The sequence below is a fragment of the Sceloporus undulatus genome, chromosome 3, assembly GCF_019175285.1.
Source record: "Sceloporus undulatus isolate JIND9_A2432 ecotype Alabama chromosome 3, SceUnd_v1.1, whole genome shotgun sequence".
Taxonomy (NCBI): domain Eukaryota; kingdom Metazoa; phylum Chordata; class Lepidosauria; order Squamata; family Phrynosomatidae; genus Sceloporus; species Sceloporus undulatus.
In genome coordinates, this window is record NC_056524.1 from 46,560,042 (window position 1) to 46,585,739 (window position 25,698).

At 38.9% G+C, this 25,698-nt stretch overlaps 1 protein-coding gene across 2 annotated transcripts in view; it reads left to right on the forward strand.

Annotated features, from left to right (window-relative positions):
* EPHA6 (EPH receptor A6) overlaps positions 1 to 25,698 on the forward strand; it is a 264,534-nt gene that overhangs the window by 67,049 nt on the left and 171,787 nt on the right. For both annotated transcript variants that reach the window (XM_042460426.1, XM_042460427.1), the window contains exons 3-4: positions 411 to 573; positions 22,560 to 22,668. In XM_042460426.1, coding sequence (XP_042316360.1) covers positions 411 to 573; positions 22,560 to 22,668 — 272 coding nt within the window. The remainder of the gene's footprint in view (positions 1 to 410; positions 574 to 22,559; positions 22,669 to 25,698) is intronic.

Sequence of the window (25,698 nt, forward strand, 5' to 3'; positions counted from 1 at the left end):
ACAAGTGGGTAGAAATGAGTAGTGGGGATTTTAATATTCCCACATCTATGTGTTAAATTATCTTGGTACTTATTAAAATCCTAATTTGTCCATTATTCAAAGTGTAAAGCTGCCATTTCAGCTGCCATTTCCTTTTGGATGCAGCCTTGTACTAATTTCAAATTATTTTTACTCCAATGTAATTACTAACCCAATTCACTATGATACAGATCTCACTATATGAATGATAACACAACATTTAAGATATATCTAAGCCTAGCTTGTGCCATACATCATAGTGACAGTTTTCACCCCTTTAATGGACACACTTTGACATTCCTAAGAAATTTAGCTCTGAAAGATTATTATTATGTAGCTTTCACAACTCAGCTTGACATCATTTCCCCCTTTCCCCCTTTTTTGTCTCTCAGGAGCATGAGCAGCTGAGCTATTCCTCCACAAGGTCGAAGGCTCCAAGTGTTATCGTCACAGGCCTCAAGCCAGCCACCAAGTACATATTTCATATCAGAGTCAGGAGCGCAACAGGATACAGCGGCTATAGCCAGAAGTTTGAATTTGAAACTGGAGATGAAAGTAAGTCTTAACTGAAGACACAGAGAGGTAGCATGTAGCATCTAAGCAGCTAGATATCTGAAATAATAGGTCTACTAAATTCCACTACTGACACAAAATCTAGATTGAATTTTTAAATGCACTTTAAAGGTGCCTTGGTTCAAAATCAACTGTGACTTCTCAATATCCTGAACAGTTCCTGGACTTTTTCTTCAGTTATTATTTTTGATATTCCTAGGTCATAGCGATTCCCCTGTCTTGATAAACTAGCTCATGCTAATCTCAAAATAAACAAACCTAAACTTTTATGCTCTTATACCAGAACGTACAAACATCCTGTTGCTTGCCCTGAAAGGGGTCAAGCCTTTGGAAATAAATGTTCAAGTCAACTATTTCCAAAGGTTTGATCTTCTTGTGGATTTCTGATTCTGAATACTTGTAAAAAAAAAAAACCTCTGAAAGAAACTCGCCCATTATCACCACTGGTATGGACAAATCATGAGAAGTTAGAGCTTACTACCATCTTTCTTTCCTGCATGATCATCACAAGTTTGGAATCTCTGGTGACAAGTGGCTGCTGTTCTCACCTTGACTCCACTGGAGCTAGGCTGTTAAATGCTCATGCCCATGCCCATGCTTTATATTGGGGATCAGCAGATGATAGCTTAGTGCCAATAAATACATGCTGTATGGGCAATCAGGACTCATGAGGCATTCACGAACCATTGCAGCATGTTTTAAAGCCATGCCAATGTCAAGGGAACATTTTAACCATTTTTCTTAGGGCTTGCCATGTTAAATTTACAAATCACACAAATGGAATTTTAAAGCTGTTAAGGGCCACACCTGCCAACTTTGACTGAATGCAGTTCATTACCAGAATGCAATTAATTTGACCTGGCCTTAAAATAGGACTATTACTGTAGCATTGTAATAAGAACCTAAATAATACCAAAGGAGATTTTCTTGTATACATTACTTGAAAAATATACTCTTGAAAGAAAATGTTTCACATATAAAAGTGAGACTGTATCAGTGGTTAAAACAAGGCAATATCTTGGGGTTGTATCTAGCAGTGTATCTGCCAGCAGAATGACACTACTATCAGGTCAAGTTCCCCCTCTAGACCAGAACTCTCTGGAATCTACACAAAGGAGGAGGGGGAGGAAAAGTCATGTTTCATAGAGAAAAGTCTACTCATATAATACTAGATATAACTCTAGAGCTCCCACATGTAAGTATCTTTAAGAAAGTAGCCTTTCCTGGTTGCTTCACTCAGAGGGAAAGTTTGGGAGCATTTATTGTCATGAAGTTAGTCTTTACACCAGCTTTATCTGGCACCAAGAACATCTAGAGAATATGGAAATTCCACAAGGTTAGGCCAATTCACGTGGAAAGATACATATACTTGATGGCAGTTGCCTATGGCAATCCCTGTGGTGAAAGATGTACAAGAATCCAGCTTGTGCATCACCATTTTCAAAATTGTGAGCAAATGAAATTAGTTTTATTAAATACAAATCACTGTGAAAACCTATTCACAACGTTTTCACTGGGATGCATTTTATTTCATTTGTAGTCTTTGGACTATGTGTGTATGTTAACAATGGTTTTCGCTTTTAATGAATGTACATTAAACAGGTCTTTTAAAAAAATATACAGTTCAGATAGATAGATAGATAGATAGATAGATACTGTTAGGCTGTATTTTGAACTGTAGTTTTCTGTTTATTTCCTTAAGTGTTATAAGGGAAATAAAAATGATGAAGTCATCAACAATTCAAACCAAAAAAAAAAAAAATGAGCCACTGAGAAATTTGTTTAAAACTCCTGTGTAGTTTAGTAGAGACATAACAGAAGAATTTGAGATCTAAGAAGTAATACTAGGAAAACAATGCCATCATCAACTTAAAGACTGTATGAGGTACCTATATGTTTTCTTACTGAATAAAGAAATGATGATGCTTTTATGCAAGCTATAAGCACAATCAAGGGATGTAATTGAATGTGGAATTTAGGCCTGAGGTGGCAATGGAACGTTTTAACTTACGTTTGATTATATTCATTAAGCAGCTTTAGTAGAACCATACAGTAAAACAAATGAAATATAGTAGTGTGTTTAAATTTTTGGTGTTTCAACCGTTTTCAATGTAAATGCCTTATTCTGTTGTTGCTGAAATAAACCCAGACTTCCTTAAGATTTCAGTATTATCCATACTGGTTGCAAATTCAAAGAGAGAACATATTTGGAGTGGTTACAAGAACACAAAAATTGTTCTGCTTTTAGGGCAAATTAGTCTAGTGCTGACTCTCCAACAATGACCATTGGAAGTACCTCTAAGAATTTTATAAACCATACATGAGGGAGATTGTCTTTTATGACTTCACATTCAGATCTCTGTACAGGATTATACCACATGTGTCTTAATCTTTAAGACAAATATTTCATTATAACTTATTATGTGTTTCCATGAAGAACACATATACTGCAGAAGAATAAGCACAAGCATGGGGGTTTCTATGAAGATCTGATGTATGGAAAATATATATTTGGATATTAATCCTACTTATGCTTGTCCTGACTGTAAACCTTTGCACTGTGTTATATTGTTCTAACTGTGTCTATCCATGAGATGGTTCCTGATTTTTTTTTAAGAAACATAAATGTCCACAGGACTGTCACAGGAGCCCTGGTGGCGCAGTGGTTAAATACCTGTACTGCAGCCACTCACTCAAAACCATAAGGTTGTGCGTTCAAGACCAGCAAAAGGGCTCAAGCTCGACTCAGGCTTGCATCCTTCTGAGGTCGCTAAAATGAGTACCCAGACTGTTGGGGGCAAATTAGCTTACAGTTGTAAACTGCTTAGACACTGCTTAGGCGGTATGAAGCGGTGTATAAATGAAGCTTGTTTGTTTTTGTTTGTCATCCATGTCAGAATTAGAAAGCTGGGAAAGCATAACTCACTTTAGTAACAGGGCTCAAAATCTGCTGAGCATGCATGATTCATAGTATCATTCTGATAGCTGTGATGGTAGACCAAAAACAAAGGTCTGGGGTCTAATTAGTTAAATAGACCTATTAAATCAATAGTAGAATAGTGAGTCATCAATAGCTACTGATTTGGTGCTTCTACTCTAGTTGGTATTAACAATAGCAATTAAGTAATAAACTGTAAATACAATACAAACCTATAAATGTTACCTTATTTGTAAGTGTGCATCCAATTCTATACAGGCATGCACACAAATAAACCCATTTTATTCAATGGAATTTACTTCATTATAAATACACATAAGATTGGGTTGTTGGCAATCTGGCAAACAGAACTCTTTTTCCTTTCCCCACAAAAGAAAGCCAAATCTTCGTGAAAACTGTGAAAATAGAAAAGGTATGCCCACTTACTTTGTGATGAAATATTAGTTTTAGATTTTAATTTAAAATCAGAAGATTTTCATCTTGTTACAATGATGCATAAAGGCAGTAAAGAAGGTAAGGGAAAATGTAATATGCTGCAGAAAAGGGTTCTTTACTATTTTCCAAAGGTCCTTTGACCCTTTGTGGCTGACTTCTATGATACGCTTTCCTCAGATGCTGGATGGAATGCAATCTGTGCTGCTTCAATTGCTTGGGATGAAATTAGATACATCATTACGAGGAGCAGCCAGAAATTTTGGAATGGTTATTAATGGTGGTCCATCAAGCAGAAAGAGGACTGTCTGACCCTGCAGGAGTAATAAAGAAAAGTTAATTAATCAAAGAGGATGTAGTTTTTATATAAAATGTGACTAGTTAGAGATGTAGTAGTGTATAAAATGTTATCTGGAATTGCTTCTAATCAATAACAGGCTAGACTGACTAAGATCTTGCCCACAATATAATATCACTGTAAATTAACTAACTACATCAGCCAGTGAAATGTCAACCAAAAGTGGCCACAAATATGGGTTATAATGGAATAGATAGGCAAAGTCAAGGCCCAGTTTATCTCCCTGCTTGGATTTGGAACATATTTCCTCCTTTTTGTCTCAATATTCTTCTCTGCGGAGATTATTGCACCATTGAAAAAAGTGTTTTACCTCTGCCAAATTCAAGCTTCATTCAGATTGTACCCTGATGTTATCACATGGCTTTTCTCCCCAAAATTGCTATCCAGGTACAACCCAGCTCCAATGCTAGTCCCTGAAATCACTTTGGTGGCCATTTTTCAAAGTTGAGAGCTTTGTTTTTATTGTGCTTCTTTTTTGTCCTGGGTGATGGTTGGAGTTCTTGTGCAGGTATCTCTCTCTCTCTCTCTCTCTCTCTCTCTCTCTCTCTCTCTCTGTGTGTGTGTATGTGTGTGTGTGTGTAGGTTTTCTGTATACTGTGTGGCCCAAACTTTGGTTCAGTTTGCAGATGACTAAGACATCCAAGAATGGCAGTGTTCTTTGCTTTTCTTTTTCCATTGTGAATTGGATGTTAGGTTGGATGTAGTTCAGAGGGTTCAGAAACACAGCCTGATATTCTTTTTAATGGCTCCAAGATGAAAGTGTCATTTACATATCGGAACCATGTTGTGGGCTTTTTGGGTGCTGTTTCAAGGGCTTGCTTTTCCAAGTATTCCATATCAAAGTTTGCTATCAGATTCAACCTGGACAATGATGTCTTCAACTGGGATTCTGGTGGTGGTTACTGCAAAGTTGCCTCCTTTGGCCAGGATGGATGTTTCCTCTTTTGAAAGTTGCCACTGTGTGAGATTGTCCAGTGAGGGTTTCAACTGGTGCTTGTGTCATTTGTTGAGTTTTTGCTTTTATCTTTTGGTGTGGTCTTCCATATCTTTTTCCATTTTCTTGTAGGTGAGGCTGTCAATTTTTGTCCCAGTCTTGGGTGTTCATCTTTTGACTGATGCTGAGTGATAGTAGTTACTTGTCTGTGTTGGCCAGTTCTTTGTGGGTGGTGTGTATTCTGTGGATGGCATGTATTCTCACCCCTAACAGAGCATGTTTCATCCTGCTGTAGATACATTTGGCCTGTGGGGATTTTAAGGTCCTTTTTACTGTTAGAAAGTGTGGTATGGTATCTGTGTCTCTGCAGCATAGCGGGAAGGTTAGTGAGCAGAGTAGATGTGTTTTCCTGGTCCTGAGATTTTCCAGTCTCCAGGTTTTTGGAACAGTTTCTCCCTTTACAGATTTCCAATGTGAAATCGAAGGCTTTCATGGCCAGCATCCATAGTTTTTTTGTGGTTTTTTCGGGCTATGTGGCCATGTTCTAAAAGACATCTTTGTTTAAGCATACTTTTAAGGTGGGGGGGCATTTTTGTTGGTGATGTTTTATTTAATTTTTAATTTTTTCATTGTTTTTAAAATGATGTGTTTTATGAGATGATTGCAATTGTTTTTAAACAAATACATGATATAGAATGTTAGTGCTATGGGGAGGAATACCATGGAATACAATAATTCAGTACTGCAGAAATTAGGAATAATATACATTTTTCCAATCTTTTTTCAGAGTTTTAGATGGTTATTTAGAAATCTCTCTGAGTTTAATGTGATTTATTCCCCACTAGTTAAGCTAAAGACTACAGTTTTAGCATTCAGTTATTAGCCATATGATATAGTATTGAAATATAATTTGTACAGTCTCATAGAGATGGATCTGTTGCCTCAGAAAAAGAGCTATAAAAAGCTCTACAGTTTTTATATCAGCAAAAATTAGAAAAGGTATCATGGAGCATAATGACCAGCAATGACATCTTTCAGGAGAATACGTAGGAACTGCAAGATGAGAGAAGGTTACAATTAAATAATGTAAGACTGAAGATTTGAGACTGAGATTTTATATTTCTGATCTACCACATATGGTATTGAAAAGAAGTCCTACAGTTTCTATGCAGCTTCTTAATCAATGTGGAGCCAGCTAATGTTCATATAAGTAAAAGCAGTCTTTTATATTTATTTTTCTAGGTGAACCAGGAACTGAGCACACCAACAGATACTGTGCAGTTCCACTTCCAGAACCAGCTGTCAATGTGGTTTGCTTTAAGTACTCTTTTAAAAGTCATGACTGCACATATCAAATGTTTCATACAGGGAAGGGTTGTATCTATTCCCCCTGTCTCTTCCACCCTCCCTAGCTGTTGATTAATACATTTACAGCTTAGTGGCAAATCCTGCCCCTGCATGTGTAAGAAAGAATAGTAGAATCATAGAGCTGGAAGAGACCACAAGGGCCATGCAGTCCATCCCCCTGCTATGCAGATTCAATAAAATAAATCTCTCTCAGATTACAATGCATGAGTTTGCAGAATTGTACTGAGAAATGACTCAGTTCAACCTAACCTGGAACAAGAATATTTTGTATTCTCCTAGTCTTTCACAGTTCTGAAAGAATGGGAAACCTGGTTTATTTTATCCAATTGAATTATATTAATAGCCCTGTGCTTTGTACAATTTCGGTGAAGAGAATCGTACTTAGAGTGGAAAGAGTATTAATGCCTCTTGTACTAGAAAACAATGTAATCCTTCCATCATATAAATTCTTCATATGTGGGAGGATCAGCCTAGAATGTAACTTACAAAGCAATCATTGCTTACCATGTTCGTATCTTGATTTTTGAAATGGGTAGCTTGCAAATTTTCTTTTGTGAGCTGGCCATTTCAAAAATCCAAATACTAACATTGATTCCTTCTCATATAATTTCCATTACATTAAATCTTTCTCCTGTACTTTCCAATCCATTAAAAACTGTCAGTTTTTTCAGCAGGATTTTATATTTCAAATGAAAATTAAAGGTTATTAAATCAGATCATTAGCACATGATTTTAAAGACAACATTGTTATTTCTTTTTGCTTCTTAATTACACCTTTACCTTTATCTAAACCAGAGGGGTACAACCTCCAGGCCCCATCTGCTTCTGGGATGACCCTTCAATGCTGATCAACTGGGCTATAAGGGGGGAACCATTCTCCCCTGACTTCTAAAATCATTATTTTCTTGCTGCTAGTAACAATGGGTAACCAGCAATCTCAGTGGAAATTCTAAAGTGTGTTCAGAAGAGAGTCTCTGAATACGTGTATTTCTGCATGTATGTATGTGACATCAAGACTGAAAAGGTTGTGCACCTCTCGTCTAAGCTGTTGTTAATTCCTGTCCATTAGAGCTCCAGTCACTGCAGTTTGTAGCTATATGTCTTGCAGCTGCTCTATTTTATCTGTCCAGCTGTCTTTCTGTCACTTTCCTATCTTTCACTCTGTTGGAGGGTCTGCTGGTTGATAGATGTCAAATTGCAATAACTAAAGCATGTAGCTAACAGACAAAATTGAGCTGGTAATAGGGTGCCAGCTCACAGATGGCTGAATGCTCAAACTGTTAAAGAAAAATCCTTGTACCCTTTAAATTAAGTTCAAGTCGCCTTTCCCTCCCACCCCTATGCTGTACAATAAACATGGGCGATAGCCAAACTTGTGCAAAGGAAAATGGACTGCTGCCTCCTGGTTGTATATAGGCTGAATAACATGGTAGCTCAGTTACTGTTATAATATATATTTTCTCATTGCTGCACTATTGTATGTGGTTCCTTCAGACTTTCAGCCTGAGCTTTAATGTGAAATAAAGCTCAATCATCCTACTGCTGTGGTTAAAATGAGGGCATATTTAAAAGATTGTTCGTAGTTTAGACAGAGTAACCCCAAATAGTTTGTGATCCACGATGCTGAAAAACCCATCAGTTGTGTGTTCTGTCTATACAGGAACGGGATCCTGATTCTGAGGCTGTAGTTTATTCCCTGTAGACTTAGGTAGTTTATTCCATGTATGGTGATGGTAGCTTGCAGAAGGAACTGTCACTCTGTTCTCTGTTGTGCTGCACCGTCATCCCTGCAGCAGATAAGAGGAGCCTACAAGTGACACAGGGGGTCAAGCAGGGTTCACCTTAGTCCTATAGAACTTCAGACTGCCCTGGCTCCTCATGCTAAGCTACCTTTTTGAACCATCCATGCCCATTTCTTTGCTTGACTGCTATTTCCAGACCACCATCTCAAGGTCCTGTTTTCCAGTCTCAGACAGGGAGCAAACCTGGAAAAGTATGTTGAAGAGCTACTGTACATGACTGGTCGTTTCTACCTGGCTGAATAGGTCACTGGTTCTACAGAACTAAAACACAATGTCAATTTTAAATAGAGAGGTAGTCCTTGATGCTATTTGATCATATCCTGCTTGTTATCTGCTTCCTGAAAGTATCTGATTGGCTGTTATGGCAAGCAGGATACTGCGTGCAGATAAACCTTTCAGAATCCCTATAATTTTTTCCAGTTGAAACAATGAAGACCTAGGACATTACCACACAAGACTTTTAAACCACCATTAAAGGTGAAGAATGGGGTCTTTGAAAATACAAAACATCATGGCTGTGCCTGTGAAATGTTGTTAAAGTGTCCTTTTTCATTGATGGAGGAAAGCCATCAATAAGTTCCCAATGCTCAATGTTTCTATTATTCCACAGGTGCAAAATTTCACTTCCATCGCAGTTCCAATATTGGCAGTCCAATAGTGTCAGTGTCTCTTCCTTTCTGCTGGCCCCTGCCCTCCCACCCCCTCACTCCCAAGCAGACTACTGTATATTCCTTTTTTTCTCTATTTCTTTTCTTTTCTTTTTTAATGAAATTGCATCGTTTTGTTAAAATAAAAATATAAAAAAACTAAAAGGCATGCTGGCTAGGGCATAAGGCAGAAATTTCAGAAAAAGAGTGGTGCCGATAACAGGGATGACATTGTAGTCAACAGGTTTTTTTTAAATTGAGAGCTTGGGGTGGGTAAAATATTATTTATAAATGGCACTGAAAGAACTTGATATTTAAAAGAAATATGAATATGGGGGGGAAACTGTGAAATCTATTTATCTCTATCTGATGTTTTCAGTTTTGAGTCTTGAATACTGTTGATGCTTTATTCCATTATAATGGCCTATTACACCAGCATAGTACACTTTTCCCAGGAATCTGCAGCAGTGGCAGCAACAGAAAACAGAGAAAGCGATCACTGACAGGAAAGGAACCAGCCCTTCTGACTCCTGAGTAGCTCAGGAGCTGTCAGGGCAGTTGTCTCTCCTGACAGTGATGGCTTTCTTTCCTGCCCACCTGTCACTGCTGGGCCCACTGTGCTCTTATACCTGTCATTGTCACTGTGACTGCACAGCCATCATTACCACATACTCAGGTGTAGTTAAGCCAGCCAACAGAAACTGAGCATGAGTGTGCTGTTGCTGCTCCTGTACTGTTTATGTACTCTATGCTTTAGGTTTATTTAAGTTGTGAGCTACTTTGAAAGTCTTCATCCTAATAGAACTGGATATAAATGGCAGAGATCATGAATAAGAAGAGAAATCCCAGTGCAACTCCCCTCCTAAAAGGGCTTACCTTTTAAGCAACACAGCCTTCCCCAACATCGTTCTTACCATGTTGGCCATTTCCATATTGGATTTCCATGTAAAGAGATGAAGAGGGATGAGAAAATCTATTTTCCTCTAGCAAGACAGGTATCTGCAAGGGAGGTCAGAGAACACAGGAATGGCCATTGTGATGGTGCCACTCCTTCACCTTACTGCTTTTCTCAGATCACAGCACAATGTGGTTTTTTTTAATTACACCACTTCCACCAATTTATGACAAACACTTATTATCCTTCACTTATTTTCCTTAAATGACAGCACCATGGACCTTTCAACCCCATTTCTGCCTCTTCACTGTAAAGATGACACCCTCAGCCACTGGGCTTCTCTCCATTCAATGGCTCCTATGGGTGACACAGACTCCCTGTCTTAACTCCCACCAGGGACTTAACTCCAAACTATCCTTTAAAATATTAGTAGCGTGTTCCTTTATGGGAATACCTGACAAGCCTTTATTTCAACAAGGTTAAAAGTTTATCTGAAAATTAACTTGAACAATGCATCACTATTATGAGATGGTTAATACAGATGATACTTCTTTGTCTTGCTGCACTTGTAACTCTTGGTTACAGTTAAAATTTCTAAGACTTAAACTTGATAGTTACAACAACTTCATAACCAAAACCATTTTTAGGTTCACATGGTTTGAACGCTTCTCTTCAGAGAACACTTCTTAATTACCCCAGGACCCTCTATGTCTTTCTTTGGGTATCTTATTACCAATTATTCCTTAACCAGCCACCAAGGCTCTCTATATCCCTCAAAATACTTGGTCACAGTAACTCCCCCTTGGAGTTCTACTCTTCACTGAGTCCCTCACAAACATACCCTAACTCCAACAAAACTGAACTGAACTCCCACTAACTGACTCTAATGGTTCTTTTACCCTCTTTTAACTTAAATCTGATGGGCTGGCGCCTGCCCCATCCCTTCTCTTGCCTTGCCAAACTCTGCCTTCTCTCCACAGTCATGTTAAGCAGTCTGCTTAATAAATAGGATTTTTGGTCATTCTGTGGTCAGAAGGGACTACCAACTTGTGCAAGAACCACACATTTGAATTGCTATGAACTGAGATTGTTTGACTCAGAATTATACTGTCATAATGCAATAGCAATGGCAATAGCAGCTTCATTTATATACCACTTCATACTGCCTAAGCTGTCTCTAAGCAGTTTACAACTGTAAGCTAATTTCCCCCAACAAACTGGGTACTTATTTTAGCGACCTTCGAAGTATACTAGGGCTGAGTCAAACCTGAGCCCCTGGCTGGGACTGAACACACAACCTTCTAGTTTGTGGGTGAGTGGCTGCAGTATCGGCATTTAACCACTGCAACACCAGGGTTCCTTGATTTCATGAATAGGGTGCCAACTAAATGTCTACTACTGGTTAATTAAATACTTACTTTGCCTAGGAAGAAAAATACAGTGATCCTACTTACCTTGGGATACCTTTCCATCTTTCTTTCTCTTCATCCTCAGTGTGATTATATTTTATTGAATCAGCACAATATGACTTCAGGTAGAAAAAATAGATTGAGCTCTTGTGGAATCACTGAACTTGAAGGGACTGAAAGGACCATCTAGGACCATCTAGTCCAGTCTCCTGCCATGCAGGAATATACAACTAATGCACTTCCAGAACAAAAGATGATAACTCTGTTGGGCTCCTGAAAGATGACCATCCAACTTTTCAAAGATGGAAACCATCTGAGGCAGTCTATTCCACTGTCAGACAGCTCCAACAGTCAAGAAGTTCTTCCTAATATTTTGTGGAATCTAGTAATCCTAGTAATTCAAATCCACTGTCTTAGATCCCACACACTTGATTTCCAAACCTATGATGACTGGTTATCCTCTTATGGACACAGTCCAGTTTGTCAATATCCTTCTTGTATTGTGGTGCCCAGAACAAAATACACTATTCTAGGTGAGGTCACACCAAAGCAGAATAGAGTAGTCCTATTACCACCTTTAATCTGGATAGTGCATACTTGCTAATACAACCTTGAATTGCATTTGAGGTTTTTTGATCACCACATCACGCTGTTAACCCGTGTTTACCTTATTATATTTATACTCGTGACAATTATATTCCTGGTGACTGATATGAATCACAGGTGTGTGTCTTGCACCTCATGTGATCCATCTGCTCAGCCTCAGAATGTATTTTTGTTTAGTTTTTGAAAGAACTCTCTGTATAAGTAGCCTACAAATATTAAAGACAACACCTTGGTGTAAGAAATTACAAATATTCTGTTCTCTCTTTACAAGCTGCAGCAAAAATTGCTTTATTCTGTCACTAAACTAGAGTTATCATCTGTGTCTGAATAAATTAAATGCTCAGGAAATATGGTTCTATAAATGTGGTTATCATTTTTTACATTAAATGATATTTTAAAAGAGAGAGAGAACCTTCTTATTCCATCTTAAGAGACAGGATCAGAAACAAAGAAAACTATGCATATTTAACAAAAAATGTTTTTACTGTAACCGAAATTTCCCACTTCATCCCTTGTAACAAACGGCTTTTGGAAATGTCCACAGTTCTTCAAACAATCTGTTTTGTCGATCTAGCAGACTGCTGTATGAGAAAAAGAAGATGATAGCTTTGCTGGTCTCTTTAATTAATTGACTTCTACCTGTCTGTAGTCAGGCTTTTAATCATATTCCTTCTGTCCCAGTTGATTTTAAGCCAAAGCTCTTCTTCTTCTAGTGATCTTAGATAAAGAGCTACAGCCTCTACTCTCTATAGATAGGGTTACCATTTTTAGCTCCTCTAATCCACACATCTAATTAGCATATAATGCAAATTATTATAATTATGCAACTTATTAATTTTGATTTTAATTGTGCAACTCCGACACATTCATAATTGTATTTTTCTACCACTGTGTTTCAGCCTTAGTACCTTTTTTGATAGAACCACTACAGAGTAATGTTTACAAAACTGAGTCTGGAACAGGGAGACTCAGATTCAAATTCTTACTTGGCATTGAATTCACCATGTGACTTTGGGTCATCACTACTTCTATAGAGGTTTTTTTAAAGTTCTTTTAATCCTGTCAAATTATGGATAGGATGACAGGAACTATGTAAAGTGGCTAATAATAATAATAATAATAATAATAATAATAATAATAATAATAATAATGTAGTCAGAGAGTTTTCATATCTTGGATCAAACATTGGGAGCCCTGGTGGCACAGTGGTTAAATGCCAGTACTGCAGCCACAGTGCTGTAAGCTTGATCCTAGAGGATGGCTCCAAGGTCCACTCAGCCTTCTATCTTTTTGTAGGTTGGTAAAACGAGTACCCGGCTTGTTGGGGGCAATTGGCTTATACATTGTAAACAGGTTAGAGAGTGCTAGTTCACTGATGTATAGAAATGTACTTGCTATTGCCATAACATTGATCAGAATGGAGACTGTAGCCAAGAGATAAGAAAGCTTGGAATGCAAAGGGCAAGCCTAACGCATAAAGATATACAACTGAGCAGTAAAGTCAGAATCATCTAAGCCATTGTGTTCCCCAGCACCACATACAGATTTTAGAGCTAGATAGTGAAGAAGGCGTATAGGAGGAAAAACAACTCTTTTGAGATGTAGTGCTAGAAAAGAATGCTGAGGATACCATGGACAGCCAAAAAGACAAAATGAATGGGTCCTTGAATAGATCAAGCTTGAACTCTCCCTGAAGGCCAAGATGATCAGGCTGATGTTGTCCTCCTTTGGGCATATAATGAGTATGCACAACTCATTAGAAAAGACAATAATGTTGGGAAAGGTAGAGGGTAGTAAAAAGAGAGGAAGATGTTGGCCAGAGGGATAGGCTCAATCAGGGAGGCCACCAGCCTGAATGTGCAAGGCCTGAGCAAAGCAGTAGAGGACAGGGAGGCTTGGTGATGTCTTATCCATGGGGACACCATGAGCTGGGGTTGAATCAAGGGCAGTTAACAGCAGCAGCAACAACAACAACAACAACAACAACAACAACAGGCAGCAATTACAATGATGATGTTGATGATTGTATTTTGTCATGCCCAGGTACTTTTAGTGCTTTTCTAATCAGATCACTGTAGGATTTTTTTTTACTGTCTATTTTTTTCTGTTGAGAAAAAGCTACAGATCCATGAAAATAGCACTGGAAGCTCCAGGAAGTAATTGCCACCTGATTTACAGTGGGAAATGCAAGGGAAAGTAAGGACAAAAAGAGGTAATTGCAGGAACAAAGTAAGGTTTGATTTGGAGATACAGATTAAATAATTTATTACAACAGAGGAAGGAAATCCTGTCTGAACAAATCTTGCCAAGAAAAACCTGTGATAGGTTTGCACTAGGGCTGCCATAAGTCAGAAACAACTTGAAGGCAAACAACAAACTAACAAATCATCTAGTCTCACTTTCATTTTGTTAAAGACTAGTTGAGCAATGACAAATGCTTTATACTTTTCACATTTCCATTTTCTCTCATCTTACTAACTACATCTTCCCATCCATCCATAAACTAATGTTCCAGGTGAGACAACACTCCAGGCTTCTGATGAAGTGGGCTCCACAAAACTGTATGAAAAATCAAGCATATCTCTCAATATGCTTTCATCTATCCTTGCATCTTACCTTTTCTCATGTTTTCCTTTCTTCAGTGTGGCTCCCATAGGGTAACAACCTTAAGCTGTATAGGAGTGAAGAACTACACTTTTTACCATGCTGTTGGGGAAAATATACTGTTGGAAAATGTGCACTTGAACAATTGATAATTTGCAGTTGTAGAAATGAAACTCATTAGGCATATTGTATCTGGGAATGCTGCCAACACACAATCACACGGCTGATAAGAGCCTGCGTGGCAAAAGGTAAACATGCCAAGCTGCCAAGAAGCAGTCCTCCAACAACAATGCCAAACGAAGTCCGAAGAGAGCAAGCCACAAGCCAGTCCAAAGTTCAGGATTATAGGGAGGAATACTACCAGTCCAGTCCGAGGTCAAGAATACTAGAAGGTTGGTCAGCAAGTCTGGTCCAAGGTCAAGGATTCAAAGGCAGTCAAAAGTCTAGGAGGCAAGGAGTCAGATCCAGTAGCATTTGCTAATGAGAACAAATAGTCTCTGACGAGAGCACTCAGCTTCTGCCAGGTGTCTTATATCTAGCTCCCTTATCACAGCTGCTGATTGCCTAATGAGCATTTCTCAGCAAGTCTCTTGGAACGGTGAAGGCACACCCTTTCTGATCTCCTCTGGCTAAAGGTCTATGTTCTGCTGCTCTATGTCTCCCAAGTCTGGCACTTCTACTGGGGCAAGGCTGAGCTGTTGAGCCCCAGGCTCCACTGGAGGAGATCCCACAGAGCTAGGATCTGGCTGAGCCAAATCCACTGGGGCTGGGAGAGCAGATCTGGGACCTGGAAGGGCAGAACTGGGGCCTGGCACAGCCTCAGGTTCCTCCTTCACCTGAGGAGCTGAGTCTTCCTCCTTATCCTCCAAGTCCTCCTCGTGGCTGGCCATGACATATTGAGAGTTGGTTACTAATTTAAATGACAGGGAGAGTATGCACATAAATTAGCATGCAAAACTACAAACCAAACCTTTTAAGGATCTGTTCAGACGATGCAGGCCAATACCCCCCAGGCTTTGACTGGGCAAACTGGATGCCGATCCTGCAGTCCTGATCCAAAGGTGCCTTAGTGTGGATCAAAATAGCCACTCCTTTTACCATGAAACAATGACTGGCAGATCTTCCTCCACCACTGCCACTATGGAGAATACCCCATCACCACATCTGATGTGGAAATAAGCCCCTAGCCTCATGGGTGCAGCCAGGTGCCTCATTTCCATGTTAGATGCAGCAACGGGGATCTTCCCTGTAGCAGCAATGGTGGAGGAAGTTAAGAGATGTGCAGTGGTAATGGGTCCATGGCACAGGGATAGGCAGACACGTAAACACCTGCATGTCCCCATGGGACAAACCTGGGTTAGGATTGGGTCAGGATAGCACAGGCTTGGCCCATTCTATCCTAACCTATCTACTCAGCCCCTCAAACACCTTCTTTTTTTTAACCATCAGAACCTCTTCCTTTACATCTTCATCTTTGGGCAGGTGGCAGTTGATTATATCATTCTAAGGTTATTACATCCTTGAAGTACTTCTGTTTTTGTACCTTAGTTCTACCTCAAAAGCTGCGTTCCTTTTTCATCAACTGAATAGCTGGCCTGGGGCTCCACTCAGCATCAGCATGCTACTGAAAGACAGTACTGTAGGCCCTGTTGACTTCGGTGTAATACAACCTATTTTTAAGTTGTTGAACTGAGTAGGCAATCTTAGGCCTGTTACAGACTGCCCAAATAAAGCTGCTTCGGGTCTCTTTGGAGGTATGCCATTTAAATGATGCATGGGTCCTAAGAGCCCGGAGGTCGCACCAAAGCCACACTCCATTCCTAAGCACTGGAGTGCAGCTTTGGTGCAGCTTACGGATTCTTAGGATGCATGCATCATTGAAACAGCACACCTCCAAAGAGACCCGAAGCAGCTTTATTTTGGCAGTCTGTAACAGGCCTTAGTGCAAACAAGATGATCCAAGTTTGGCAATGTGCCAGTTTTGGCAGTAGAGATATGATGAGCCAGCAGAAGTGCTTCTTACACTGCCCTAGGGGTCACTGAGTTGCGAATTACATTGATGCATTGAGTATTGCATTGTTGTGCTGGTTAATTAACAGCAGCAGAGTCAAAAAATGAATTGTTGCTATATAGTACCTGTAGATAAAAACTATGACTCCTGTCAAGAAACTGCTACTAAAACAATATGTAAGCAAGTGGAAAAGTCCTGACTGGCTTACTTGTTTGCTTTACTTTGGGGTAGTAGATAAGAATTTCTGCAGTTGGAATATCTTAAATGCTTAAAAATCGCTTGCTGCTCTAATCATCCAGAAGAAACACTACTACCGCTGCTGCTGCTGCCTTACACCATCTTACCTTGCCCCCTGCATGTCTTCCCTCTCCTTTGCCTCACCTTATGCCACCATCCCTTGTTCCTTGTATGTCATATCATTCTTCCTCACTTCTTGTAATCCACTACTGTACCTCCCTCTTTTCTTTGGATGCTGCCACCATGTGTCTACCTGGCTTACTATTTATACCCTGCCTCTTCAACACTCACCTTCCCTTCCCTTCCCTTCCAACTTCACCATCCCCCTCATGCTTGTTCCTTGCACATCACTACTATCCCTCACCTCTCTCCCTTCCTCCTTCCTTCCTTCCTTCCTTCTTTCCTTCCTTTCTTTCCTTTACCTTCCCTCACACCTTTGACATATCCACATCCTTTGCTTCTTGCATTCCACCACTCTACCTCTCATCTTCCTTTCCCTCTTCCCATTTTCTCTATCTCACCTTGCACCTTCTTCACACTTTCCCCCTTGCTTCTTGTACTCTTCTGGTGCTATTATCTTGCAGTAAAGATGAGAGGTCACCCAGTAGGTTTCTGTGACTGAACAGAGATTGAACCATGAGTTCTTTCCAATATTCAAACCACTATACCACATGGGTGTTCTATGCCAATTTGCCCACCAATAGATTATGACGATTTGCACATGGCTGCCTTTCCTTGTCTTTTTATTGCTGTGAAATAATGGTCTTTAACCTTTTTTGGGTCATGGAGTCCTTTTCTACTTTACTTTTTGTTGCCTTATTGACCTCTGAAGCAGCCACTCTGCAACTCAAATATTGCTTTTAGAAGGCATTCCTAAGAACTTTACAGTGGTACCCCGGGATACGAATGCGCCGGGTTACGAATTTTTCGGGATACGAAAAAATCCCATAGGGATTTATTGCTTCGGCTTACGAAGGTTTCTTCGGGTTACGAAAAAACCGCGGCGCTATTTTCCGCCACCGGAGGGCAGCAGAGAGCTATTTTTCCATTAGCGCCTATGGGAATTCGGCTTACGAAGGTATTTCGGGTTACGAAATTAACCGCGGAACGAATTAATTTCGTAACCCGGGGTACCACTGTATATGGAATGCATGATAACTTGGGTTATGTCATATTTTCTTATGTTGGATTTTTCCAAGCAGTTGGGATACTAAAGAAGAGAACATGAGGTGGAGTGTGAAATTCATTGCTTCAACATAACTAGCTATTTGGTATTTGGGAGATTAGTTATTTAATATTTGATAAAAATGCTTTAGCTCTTCATTTCCTGTCCAGCCACTCCACATGCTTGATTTGGTCTGTGAATAGTTTATGAGAAAGAACATGAAATGCATTATCCTGGTTTGCTGTCATCACATACTAGGAAACTAAAGCTATTCATACAACAATAGTTTGCATTGCAAATTGGACATGAATTATTACTGCGTTTATATGCATTTACAACTTTCCAATGCAGCATGTACACTTCATTTCTGAAGTCATAACTTGAACCTGCTAAATTCAGTGGTGATTAAAAAAAAACTAGATAGAACTCTTGAAACATTTTGGTTTTGCAATTAATGATAATAATGCAACTTAATTGCTTGTTTCTACCAGAACAGTTTTAAAAAGTAACTTCTATCAAGTGCCCTCTCATAATTACCTCCAAATTATGGCATATAATATTCCCCTTATCACATTTTTGGCAGCATGGAAATGAGCAGAGTACCAATCATGAGGCTAAGACTGCCATGCAATGTGCCTCCATGCCCCTGCTCCAGGCTCCTCGACAGAGAAGCTAACCATTTCCAGCTGGTGGTTAGGGAAGGCTCTGCTTCCAGGGCTAGAGAAAGGGGAAGCAATATATACCACATTACCAGGAGAGGCTCTTTACCAAGTAGCTGGGGCACAGAATGTGTCAGCAAGGGAGAGGGCTGTCTCATCGACTATGGTATCCTTCTGGAATGCTTGAGGGAGTTGGGCATAAGGGGCACTGCACTCCAGTGGCTCCGATCCTACCTCTCGGGCAGGTTCCAGATGGTGAGGCTGGGGGACAGTTGTTCTTCTAGGAAAGAGCTTACATCTGGCGTCCTTCAAGGCACCATTCTATCCCCCATGCTATTTAACATTTACATGAAACCACTGGGAGAGATCATCCGGAGACATGAGGCATGGGGTTATCAGTATGCTGATGACACCCAAATATGTTTCTCTATGTCTCCGATGGCTACAGTAACTAAGGATGGCATCTCCCCTCTGAATCTCTGTCTCGAGTCAGTAATGGGCTGGATGAGGAAAAACAAACTCAGGCTGAATCCAGAGAAAACTGAGGTACTTGCCATAGGCTCCTTAGGTTTGGGGAAGGAAATTTGTCCACCACTCCTAGATGGGATTATACTTCCCCTGAAGGATGAAGTTCACAGTTTGGGAGTACTTCTGGATCCGTCTCTACATTTGTCATCTCAAGTGGATGCGACGGCCAGAAGTGCCTGGTATCAACTTCAGTTGATACGCCAACTGTGACCCTACCTCAACCGAAAGGACCTTGAAGCTGTAGTACATGCTCTGGTAATCTCTCATCTTGATTTCTGTAATGCGCTCTACATGGGGCTACTCTTGTACCAAGTTCGGAAACTTCAACTAGTGCAAAATGCGGCAGCCAGGTTGGTCACTAGCTCTTCGAGACGACCATATAACACCTATCTTGAAAGATCTACACTGGCTCCCAATTAGCTTCCGGGCACAGTACGAGGTGTTGGTTATCACCTTTCAAGCCCTACATGGCTTGGGCCCAGGTTACTTACAGGAACACATCTCCTTATACAATCTGCCCCGCACTCTTAGAACAAGTGGGAAGAACTTGTTAGAGATATCAGCATCCAGACAAATTTCCTCTTCCCAAAGAGGATTCAGTACAGTTGCCCCTAGGCTATGGAACGGACTCCCAGAGGAGATTCGCCTTGTCACATCTTTGGAAATTTTCAAGAAGGCAGTGGAGACAGAGCTCTTTCATCGCGCATACCCTCCTGACCTACTATGAAGACCATCAGAACGGAATGAGAGCATCTGACCCTGCGATTGACTGACAATGGTTGATGTCTTACATTTGATGTTTTATGTTTTTAGCTGTGGTTTTAATTGTGTGGTAACTAATGTTGGAATACTGTAACTTTTTTTTTAACTCTGTTGTGATCTTGCTTCGATCCATTGGGAGGGGCAGGAAGATATAAATAAAAACTATTATTATTATTATTATTATTATTATTATTATTATTAATATATTAGTGGGGCTGGACATGGCGAATCACTACCCTATGCAGGTATACCAGGTGCCAACATTGCCAACATTTCAGATTTTTCTTTGCAATGGCGTTATATTTGGATAGTTCTGTTTATTTTATAGCATGTGCTGCTTTTCTGGGATTTTTTAAAATTTTATCTCTTGTTCGTTAGAAAAAGTTATTCAATATTTTAACTGTATCTCTGGACTGCCATAGTATTCCAAAGGGTGAAGAGCAATTTTTTTACTCAAATATCTTTATTTTCAGAATTTTAAAAACATAAAATAAAATGTTAAAAGGAAAAATATAAAATAACATAATAGAATAATACAATAAATACATCATCCTCGGTATTCATCCATTTACATCACATTTTACATTTAATTACTCACATTCATTCAAAAATCATTGTTCCTTCCACATCTACAACTTTAGTAAATTTCTCACAAATCAAATTATTTTGTTTTATCTTCCTTGTTAATACTAGTGGTTTTTTATACCAGCTCTAATGTTATATGCAACAAAAGGATCTAGTTTTGTGTATATATGTATGTATAGACACACACACGCACGCACACAAGTTTACATATACATTTTTAAGTTCTCTTTGCTTTCTTTTTTAGATAAACATCACGTTTATTTACACAACATTTCATCCTGCTTTTAAATCCAAAACAAAATTCTCTTTCCATTCTTGGAACAAATAATTAAGTACTTTTTTCCAGTCTCCCAAATATTTATCTGTATGTTTGTTTTATATCTTGTTAGCTTATCCATTTCTAGTACATCTAATAACTTAACACTCCAATCTTGTAACAATAGAGGTTCCTCTGATTTCCATCCTGCCATGGTAGACTACCATGGTATTTCTAAGGGTCAAGAGCAATTTTAAAATGTGATAATAAATAAAATATATAAATATATTGTTGAGCACATCCTGGAAATTAAGGGCTCAGTTCAAAGCAATGCAGGATGATTTAATTCAGCCACTTATAACTCATGTCCAACCCATGATCTTTGCCACTATCTCTTGTAATAATGTTTTCATGTTTTCTTTTTATCTATCAAAGATATTTATACTGACCTCTCAACTGCCCCACATAGAAGCAATTTGCAATAACTCAGTTTCAAACAATGTAAAGGATAATATTAGGCAAAAATATACATAAACCATAGAATCATAGAGGAAACCTTATAGATCACTTGGACTACCCATCTGTTTTATGCAGAAAATCCAGAGCTAGAGCATTCCCAATGTATGATTATGCAATATTTTCTTGCAGCTCTCCAGCAATGGAGATCCCACCATAGTTTTAGGTAATTGGTTCTGATATTGAACTGCTCTAACGTTTAATATGTTTCTCCTATAAGCAAGTTCCTTATTGTGACATACTGTAGTGCTTAGGACTATTTTGGTTCAGGAAAAAACTTACAATGGAGAAATATGAAGGAGGTATTGTATACATTTATATATAATGCAGACACATATTTATCTCACTACACCAGAATCAGACACATTCAATGAAGCTGAATAGTAGAAGGTACAGGACAGACAAAAGAATTACTGTAAAGTCGAAGGCTTTCATGGCTGTCATCCATAGATTTTTGTGGGTTTTTCGGGCTATGTGGCCATGTTCAAGCAGAGTTTCTTCCTGACATTTCGCCAGCATCTGTGGCAGTTGTAAGTTCATTTGGCTGTATAGGATTTGGAACATGTCCTTATCAAAGTTACACAATACAGAAACATTTACAAGAAACTTTAGCCAAAGATGCTTTCAACCTTCTCTCAAATCTTCATGCTTAGTCTATAATGATGTATTAAAAAGCAACTAAGTTTCTAGGGACAATGTGGCAGTACTTACATCTTTGACTTCCCCACTCAACCTTCACATATGCTGGATGAATGCATGCAGGCTACATAATGAGAGAAAGAGAGAGCAAGAGAGCAAGAGAGAGAGAGAGACTCCAAAGCAAACTGCTGGATTTGGAAATGGGAACAGGGTTCAAATTTTCGTTCATCCATAAAGTTCATTAACTTTATGTTCAGCCATTGGATCACTAACTCTTTGTGAGTTCTGCCTCACTGGACTGCTGTAAGGAGAAAGTGTGAAAGTGTACACCAAAATGCAACGATGAATTGATAAAGGAAGCAGGTCATGTATAATGGTGTAAGTGCTACTCTTATGCTTATTTCTACTTGCTGTTAGAAATCAAGAAAAACAAAACACTCACACAATACTACTCGATGTTTCCTGCACTTATGCCACCTCCCATTTTACCTCAGTGTTTCTGTTTTCATTGAATCACCAGTCAAAGCATAGTAAATATAATTACTGAGTGAAATATGTAAGTATCTTCTAACTAAAACTAATAAACAGACATTTACCACTTTGCGTTTCTGTTTCAGCTTCAGATATAGCTGCAGAACAGGGACAGATCCTGGTCATCGCCACAGCTGCTGTTGGTGGATTCACTCTCCTAGTCATTCTCACTCTGTTCTTTCTCATCACTGGAAGGTAACATTGTCATGGTAACTGATTTTTGTGCAAAGCAATGACCATGTACAGTAATACAGTTAAGATTATTTTAGAATCATAATTGAACAATCCTACAGCGTGGGTCAGTGCACAATCTTGGTGATAAAACAATAAGCATGTTCATTAATTCTCTCTCTCTCTCTCTCTCTCTCACACACACACACACACACACACACACACACAGACTTACTTTTCTCAAAAAAAGAATAAAGAGCATGAGAAATGGAGATATACTGAGTTTCTGATCAAATATAAGCTTTATTTAATACGAAATGTATAACCTATAACTTTACACATAAAAATATTGCCATTGGTAGATCTTTAAAAATTTTAATGAAACATAAACACCTTTGTGTTTTTCAGATAATAATTACAAACACACACTCAGTTCCAGAGACAGATTTACAGCATGTTGCATTTGGTTAAGGTGCTCAAGCATGTCTTCTTTTTCCAGCTAAAATGACAGGAAAAGAAAGAAAGCATGTAAATATCAATATTGGGAAAATATTATTTGATCTTGGAAACTTCAGTATTGTATAGCAAAAACCAAAGAATCCTATAGTATCAGTAGAGAAGAGGCTCAGAAAAGACACACTTGTACAATATGGTCTGCAGCCTCTGACAAGCTATGCATTGGAAGAGATTGCAAGTACCATACTGCCTGGAGGAATCACAATCCTTATACAGTGATCTCTCCACATTCACTGGGATTAGGGGTGAAGGAGCCCTCATAAAATCATGCTGGAGTACCTAAGTGCCTAGAGAAGTGTTTTCTCTAGGAGCTTCTAGGCTCTCCAGCATAACTCTATGGTCAACTTCCAGAAGAAATGTGCTGGAGGACTTAGAGTTGTAGTGGGGAACCTATGGCATGTGTACCAGAATTGGCATGTGAATCCATTTTTTGTGGCATGCAGAGGAAGGGGAAGAGGAGGAACAGGGATGTGTCTTTTCCTTCTTCTTCCCAGCCGTCCTGGGCCTTCCTGGGCTTCCTAGCCGTCCTGAGCCATAGAGGCTCAGGAAAGTGGGGGGAAGAAGTCCCACCCCAGACGTCCCGCTCCCTAGAGGGTGGAAGTCCTGCCCCAGAGGTCCCCCCAGAAGCCCCACCCCTGGTTCCAGGTGACACCAGGTCCCAGAAGACCTTTTAGTTTAGGCACTCAGTCCCTAAAAGGTTCACCATCACCATGCAGTTATGATCTTATGAGCTTTGTATAGATATTTATTATTATTATTTTTATTATTATTATTATTATTATTATTATTATTATTATTATTATTATTTCCCACCTCTCCCTGCGGATCAAGGCAGGATTACAACAAAAAGTAAAATCAACAATATAAAATACAAGATACAGTATTATCTAAAAATACAGTCAATAAAACGAACAGCAATGAAGTTACCAATCATTAAAATGACTAAATCGTCATCTGTTTTCCATGCTATCAAAGTCAGAAGTGGGAATGTTCTTTGAAACATTCTATTAAACAGTGTAGGAGACAAAATGGAGTCCTATAGCATGCACACAGTTGAATGGCCCATTACTGTTCTCTAGAATTGACCTCACAAATAGGAGCAGTACTGCGGTGCCTCTTACTTTCATCCAATGGATCAGGTCCATTAAGATACCAAGATGAATGATATCATAACTGCTGACAGATCAAGAAATATCCACAAGGTAGCTCTCCCCTTGTCTTTCACCTGGAGTAACTTGTCAGTCTGAATGACTAAGGCCATTTCAGTACTGTGCCCTTGCCTGAAACCAGACAGAAATAAGTCTAGATACATTATGGTTATTAATTATTTAAAAGTCCAGTTATGACAAAGAAAATCGTACAACTGCATGAAAATATCTTTACTAATTAGATATAAGATCTAGACTAGCAGGATAAATACATTAATCACTGTACCAACCTTTGAAATAAACAATTTTGTTCAGTTTAAAAAAAATCATATTCTGAAATTTTACCCTAAGAACATTGGGAGATATTTTAACTTTTTAATGTTTCCACCTTTAATGGGCTTTTTCAGTTACATAAGATATGAATTTGTTTCCTGAATTTGCCTGGATGCCAGCATAAGTAAAACTGGCAGGACAATAGAAAACAAATAATGTATCATAGGATTTGAAGCAAATGTTAAAGTATAAGATTGGGCTGGTGTCCTACAGATGAGTTCTTCTTCACTTATTCGAATCAATAATTTGATGTAATGTTAAATCACAAGTCTGCTAATGAGTCTATTCATATTGAAGTCATGAGGAGATAAACACCTGCATCTGTACTTGACTGAATGATTGCCTACTAACACTGAACATTTTTGCCAGGTTTTGGATAATAAAATGAAAGGATAAAAACAGGACACATTATGTGGTGGATAAATGCCAAAGAATTTAACAGTTTCAGTCTAGCATGATCAATATAAGACTTCTATGCTGCAGGAGTAGTCAGATTTGCAGGGGCTAGAGAATTTGTGGAGTAACTGGATTCCTGTGATGCCATGCATAGGGTGTTCATGAGCATTCTTGGTGGGGAAGAAAAGAACCTCTTAGTTTAAAAAAAATGTTCACCCATCTTCTCTAAAGAAAACTAAATTTCAGTCTTGCTAAGGATGTCCTTTGCATTATGGGGAAAATATCTGAATAGAGAGGAACTGAAAGAATTGAGAATCTCCTTGAAAACCAAGTGAGTAGCTATGGATGGTGGGAAGAATGAGCCTTTTACTCCTCAAAAGAAATAAAAACCCTCCCAGGATATTTTCCTATACTCCCCAAATTTCTAGAATTGCACAATGAAAATAGATCACTGTTATATTGGCTGTGTTCACATTCTCTTAGCAATTTTGCCTGTCCCTTTTCTTTGGATGTCTAAACTGTATTTATTTATGCTTGACTGAAGTTTTTAGTTACTGCAATCCTAGCAAATGTAATGGAATTTGACAAAGTTTAAATTTTGAATCAAAAACAGTCAGTATGTATTCAATATCATTATATTGTGGCATTTTAAAAAGTGAAA